The 6,668-nt window shown below is 46.7% G+C and overlaps 1 protein-coding gene and 1 non-coding gene across 2 annotated transcripts; one reads left to right on the forward strand and one right to left on the reverse strand.

The window, feature by feature from the left end:
• Positions 1–2,137: 2,137 nt before the first annotated feature.
• LOC117093270 (FAM231A/C-like protein) lies at positions 2,138–3,292 on the forward strand. Its single transcript, XM_033228259.1, is given in 3 exon segments — positions 2,138–2,561; positions 2,563–2,764; positions 2,767–3,292. Coding segments are annotated over 3 exon segments (507 nt in total). The 5' UTR covers positions 2,138–2,384; the 3' UTR covers positions 2,895–3,292.
• A 1,995-nt stretch (positions 3,293–5,287) lies between these two features.
• TRNAG-CCC lies at positions 5,288–5,358 on the reverse strand. Its single transcript has one exon. It is a non-coding gene; the product is annotated as a tRNA-Gly (tRNA).
• Positions 5,359–6,668: the final 1,310 nt, after the last annotated feature.

Raw genomic sequence — 6,668 nt, forward strand, 5'->3', positions numbered from 1 at the left:
CTTCCAGGCTCCTGCTGGTCCCACTCGCCAGGAGTTAGGTCTCGGGTCAGCCTGAGCTCCCGAGACGCCCAGGCCCGGAAGGACACGTAGGGGTAACCGGCTGTTCACTTGGGTTCTTTCCCTTTTCTGACGGGAAAGAAAGGCGGTTTCCTGTCCTGTTCGGTTTGGTAGGCAGAAGAGAGCTCACAGGGAGGACAAGAAAAATCCTGTGTGGTTTCAGGATCTAAAGTTACCACGAAGTTGACCTAACCTCTGGAGGTCCTCCCGGTGCTCCCGTGGCTGGCAAAGGTGAATTGAGTTTCCGTCTCCAGTTTGCCAAGGCGGACAAAGTCGACACAATGGGCCTGTCCACTATCTTCTTTTAGATGTACAAAATGTCAGCTCTTCCTGTTTCTAACTTGCAACATCCCACTTGATGACCAGCTTAGCAAATTAGAGACCCTCCTGGGATTCCATCTCTGTGTGAGTTCGGCCATCTATAACAATGTGTACCATAAACAGGATGACTAATTCACAACAGAAATTTATTTCTCACAATTCCGGAGGTTGGTCCGACACCAAGGTGCCAACATGGTAGGGTTATGGTGAGGGACTTTTTTTCTGGTTGTAGACTGCCAGCTTCTCATTGTATCCTCAGGGGGCAGAAAGAGGGTGAGAGAGCTCCCCGGGGTCCCTTTTATAAGGACATTAGTCCCATTCAGACTAATGGGATTAAATCCACACTCTGTGCTGAGTGTTGTGGATTTTTTGTATGTTCATCCTCCCAGCAGACAACTGGAGATGTATTGTCCCCAGAGGGTACAATAGAGAATCTTCCGTCACAAGTCAGCAACCAGCATATGTGAGTGAGAGCATGTGTCTGACTCCAAAATGAGAGTGTATTAGTCTGTTTTCATGCTGCTGACAAAAACATACCAGAGTCTGGGAAGAAAAAGAGCTTTAATTGGACTTACATTTCCACATGGCTGGGGAGGCCTCAGAATCATGGCGGGAGGCAAAAGGCACTTCTTACATGGCAGCAGCAGGAGAAAACAAGGAAGTAGCAAAAGCAGAAACCCCTGATAAACCCATCAGATAGTGAGACTTATTCACTACCAGGAGAATAGCACAGGAGAGACCCACCCCTGTGATTCAATTACCTCCTCCTAGGTCCCTCTCACAACACATGGGAATTCTGGGAGATGCAATTCAAGTGGAGATTTGGGTGAAGGCACAGCCAAACCATATCGGAAAGGGGTGAAGTGATAGCGTATCCTGACGTGTGCGATGGTTTTATGAGTTATTACCTATTTCAAAATTTATTGCAATGTGTGAAAAAGAACAAGGACTTGTGCTATCTGACTTTAAGGCTTCCTATAAGCTATTATAGACAAGGCATCAGGAGTGACAAATAGATAAATAGACTGAATTAAGAGACCTGAAACTGATTCACAGTTAGATGGTCAATATATGTGTCTTCAATAAAAGCAGTTCAATAGAAGAAAATAAATCATTTCAATTAGTGGACTTTCATATGGAGGTGGGGGAGGCCAACAATGTTATTCTCCCTCACACTACACACAAAAGTAATTTGAGGTGCATTAGACACCAAAACTTCAAAGGTAAAAGCATAAAGCATTTCAAAGATACTTTGTGACTTGTTGGTAGGCAAAAATTAGCCTACCAACAAGTAGGACACAGAAAAGATAGATATAAAAGAAAGACATGATCAACTGGACTTCATCAACATTAGCCATACCTTCTCATTAAAAGATACCATGAAGAAAGTGAAAAAGCAAGCCAGCCACAGACAGAGAGAAAAGAGTCACAAAACATATCTGACCTCCACACCCTGTACTTATAATTAGAGTGGTCTGATACACTGCACCCAGTTTCTGCTGGAGTATTTTCTGGATGTCTCTAATGAGTAAGAGAGAGTCCCGTGGGATATTCTTACAGTTCCCAGATGAACAGTGGGAAAGACCCCGTGTTGACCAACCCCAGGGGCCTGAAAACCCAGGTGTTCAAGGAGAGTGGAGGATACCCGGACCCTGCCCAGACCGCTGGATGGGATGTGCCAAGAGACCCAACAAGGGAAGGGATGTCCTCCTGCCTCAGGTCCTCCTGCCTGAGGTTCTTTGTTGTTCTGTGTTAGGCGACCTGAACCCAACTCCCTCCCCAGGCACTGCAGATGGGGCTTTTCCAAGGGCTGGGGATGTTGCTGTCCTAAGGACAGCTGAGCAAGGGGGTCGAGGGGGAGCTTGGGTGGTGGAGGAGAGGAAACCGGGTAAGGCGTGTGAAGCAGTCGACCATACCAGACACAGAGAGGACCCGCTGGGACACAAGAGCCTGCATGTGAAGCCAGGCCTTGGGCCACCTTGTTCCTCAAAGGGGTGCCTGCTTCCATGGGGTCTTCAAAGGGACTGTGGAAAGAGAAGCCTTCAGCCCACACCTCTGAATGTTTTTCCACCACAGCATGCTTTGTGGCCTTTATCCTGCTGGTGTGGAACAGTCAGACCCCTGCAGGGCTGCAGAGCCTCTGCACTGGGCGGCATCCCAGCCTGAGTGCCAGAGCTCAGTGGGGCAGGCCCCCGAGCAAGTAGAGAGGAGGCCACCTTTTGGACAGAATGTGTGGGACAAGAGCGATGGCTCATCCGTTCAGGTTCCTCACAAAGTGAGAGTCAGGAAGATCAGGGCGCAGACCTGATTTTCCACTCAGGGCTGAAAGCAGACCACCCGAGGGAGAGCAGCATCTGGGTCAATGAGGTAGAAGACAGAAGACTACAGGTACTCCTGCCCTCAACCTCAGCCCCTCCCACCCACATCCTCCACGCCCCCTGACCACCTTCCTCAGAAGTGTAATAGGAATCCAGATTCCCCCTGGCCTGGTTGCTGCTGGAGGCACAGTGGCCTGATGGAGCGTGAGGCAGGTGTGGCAAGGTGTGGATTGTCTTAACTGGAGGTTGGGAGTCCCGGGTGCAGAAGGAGAAGCTTGAAGTGCAGGATTTGGTGGTATGTGTGTGGCAGTAGGCGAAAGAGACAACTAAGCCACTTGAAATACCTTGAGAATTCAAATTTAGAAAATTCCCGGGGAAGTATGCATGCAGGTATTCATAAGATCCAGAAAACAGCTGCTGCATAATTGCACGTTACAAGCAACCCCTAAATTGCTGATTTTTAAACAGCCTGATGCATTCACAAAGACAATGTCTGAATTGTCTTAAGAGCAGAGGAGGCCGGGCGCGGTGGCTCAAGCCTGTAATCCCAGCACTTTGGGAGGCCGAGACGGGCAGATCACGAGGTCAGGAGATCGAGACCATCCTGGCGAACACGGTGAAACCCCGTCTCTACTAAAAAAAAATACAAAAAACTAGCTGGGCGAGGTGGTGGGCGCCTGTAATCCCAGCTACTCGGGAGGCTGAGGCAGGAGAATGGCGTAAACCCGGGAGGCGGAGCTGGCAGTGAGCTGAGATCCGGCCACTGCACTCCAGCCTGGGCGACAGAGCGAGACTCCGTCTCAAAAAAAAAAAAAAAAAAAGAGCAGAGGTGCACTAAAGCCACTGAGCCCTGTAGCCCAGGATCCCAGTAAGTTCTTTAAGGACCATTTATGGAAGAATTTTGGAGTTGTCCTTGGTAACCCCCAAGAATGTTTTGATTAGGAGTAGAATTTTAGATGTCATCAATTTAAAAATTAAAACTAAAACTCTGGAACTCATAGAGAGAGAAAATTAAGAGAATACATTCGCTATCCTGAGTAGAAAGATTTCTTATAGAACATAAGAGGCTTTAAAAATAAAGAAAAAAATGGCAAAATTTCATCAAATTAAATGCTTTGAGAAGTAAAATTAAAATCCGAAGCCACCCAACCAACTGACAGACCCCTTCTTGGCCAGGGAGACCCCAGGGAAGTCTTGAATACTAAGTTCCTGGCCTGTATTTGGAAGCTCAGACACCTGTCCTTATACTCTCTCCCTTTTGTGGTTTAGACACAACTGACCAGCATTATTGTTAAAATAGAGATCATAAGACTGACAGAACAGACTCCTTACAGTAGTAAGATATGACATTATACATAAGACCTAAGGCCATGCCAGGCAAGGTTAAGTCATGCACCTCTCAATTTAAAGAATAAACTATGTTCTAATTGCCACAGGTTTTTTGTTTCTTCCTTTTTTTTCTCTACCTAAACAAGCACAGGCCTTCAGATAAGCAATGCTGAAGCACTTGCAGCTCACCCATTACCATAAACGGACTGAGCCCTCCCTACACAAGCCATCACTACAGCTTCGATTGGACAAGACACTGATTTCAGTAACTTTCTCTTGATGAGAGACCACTGGCTGTGGACTGGTTCTGGACAGTGCACAGAGGCTGTGCTCTTGATTGCCTTTGTGTCCCTGCTTCACCTTTGGAAGCACAGGACCTTATTATAATGTATTTAAATGTTGTCTCCACCCCAAAGTGAACAGGGGTTGCATATAACAGTCATGTTTACTCAACATGCATGCATGTTGACGGAGTCTGGCCCTGTCGCCCAGGCTGGAGTGCAGTAGCGGGATCTTGGCTCACTGAATCTCCGCCTCCTGGGTTCAAGCGATTCTCCTGTTTCAACCAGCCAAGTAGCTGAAAGAGTAGGTGCATGCCACCACGTTCAGCTAATTTTTGTATTTTTAGTAAAGACGGGATTACTCCACGTTAGCCAGGCTGGTCTTGAACTCTTGACCTCATGAGATCCATTCGCCTCGGCCTCACGAAGTGTTGTGATTACAGGCCTGAGCCACCGTGCCCGGCCAAATTTCAGGCCAACACCCGTTGACACACATTACCACACAGACACACACACGGAATCCCTCGCGGAACACTGATGGGTCCACCAAACACGCGGAGGCCGCAGTGGCTAACGATGTTAGCAGATTCGGCTCACGGTGTCTGGCGTACAGCCCTGAGGGTCCACTGTTCACCTTTGCGGAAGGACCAGTCCCCGCTGCTCCCCTCATCTCCACGCAGATGCTTCCCCACACGCCTCCCCTTTCTTTGAGCCGCTGACGCCTCTTGGACCTCTGAGGTGACAGCTTCTCTCCTTCCAGGAGCTTGTCCCTAGTGGATCAGTGGTATGCCCCAGGTCCAGTACGCGATGGAACCTGATGGTTCTTTGCGTTCATCCTGATGGTTCTTTGTGTTCGCAGGGATCTTCATAGGGAACAGATGAAAGTAACAGGTACCAATAGCAAAACTGTAGTGACTCACCAGAAACAGCTTGTATGCTCTCCCCACTTGCATCAGTGGCTTTTTGAGTCCAACAAATTCTTGCACTGACCGGGAATTGAACCCGGGTCTCCCGCGTGGGAGGCGAGAATTCTACCACTGAACCACCAGTGCCTCCCCTTAGTTGGTCACTGGAGGAAAACTGAAAAAGAGTATCCACAAAGACTTAGCAACTGTTCCAAGCAGCTTCTTCTGGAGTCGACTAAAAGCTAACAAAGACATCCAAACCAAATGTTTTTATAGGAAACTTTTACCAGACAAAGTTATCAATATCAAAGTAGTTCATCTGTCAGATCAAACTCTTCACTCTGAACAAGGTCTTTCTACCTGCATCACAAACCCCTACAATCAAACATCAGAAATTCATTCACGTTTCTTTCTTCTAATCCTAAATCTTCAATTGTCAACCTCAAACTGCTGCCTTACAGGTTCTGAGAAGGTAACCTAACTGGTAGTTTAGGGAAGTAAAGTTCAAATCCAGGGACGAAATAAGAAGCAGAAGCAGAATTAGAAGAAAGACGAAATAAAAGGACAGAATCAAGGTAGAGATAATGAAGAAACAAAGCTTGGTCCACTGAGTTAGTCTTTTGTCGCTGGTGTTTTTGGCAACAGAGTCATGATCGGTCCCATAATCGTTATAATACTATTATTTGTCTGCTTGAAGACATATAAAGCATTTGAAGGAAAAGTGATATGAAAAGATTAATAATGCTTGCAGTCAATGTTTCATTGTTTGGGAGAATCCAATTTCCTAAGTCAGTATGCTTTGATGTATCAGCTGTGTAAGGAGTAGACTAGTTTAAGGAAATATTGACGGTACAAATATTAAACATATTAGTCTTTTGATAAAGTTCAAATAGTAGACAGATTTCTTTCCTCAATTTTCCCTGGAGACATTAAACTGAAGAGAAAAAATCCAGAGTTTTCCCCACGTGTTGGGTCTGGGAGTCATTATGACTTTGTCAAAGACAGGAGCTGTGACATAGAATCATCCTTCTTCTCTAGCTGAGACGCCAAGGTAGGTCCAGGCTGAGTCATAAACTTGAGCCCAACAAGGAAATCACCCTTCACAGTGACCTTGCCGAGCTTTGGCTGTTCTCTGTTCTTTGCCCAACACCCAAGACACGCACCAGCTCTGGCCAACAAACCTTAACATATTATCTATATCAACCAGAGCTACATTTATTCCCAAATCTCCTTCTAAAATACAAACCTGTACTTTCTACTCTCAACTTCTACATTTACAAAGCTCTCATATGCATCTCAGAGTCACAGATGCTAAAACTCATCACACCAGTGAGTTTTCTGTCCAAAAACTGACAAAAAAACTGGACTCCCGGTCAGGCACACTGGCTCATGCCTGTAATACTAGCACTTTGGGAGGCCAAGGCAGACGGATCACGAGGTCAGGAGATTGAGACCAT

Source organism: Trachypithecus francoisi, unplaced genomic scaffold (assembly GCF_009764315.1).
Source record: "Trachypithecus francoisi isolate TF-2019V2 unplaced genomic scaffold, Tfra_2.0 Lachesis_group12, whole genome shotgun sequence".
NCBI lineage: Eukaryota > Metazoa > Chordata > Mammalia > Primates > Cercopithecidae > Trachypithecus > Trachypithecus francoisi.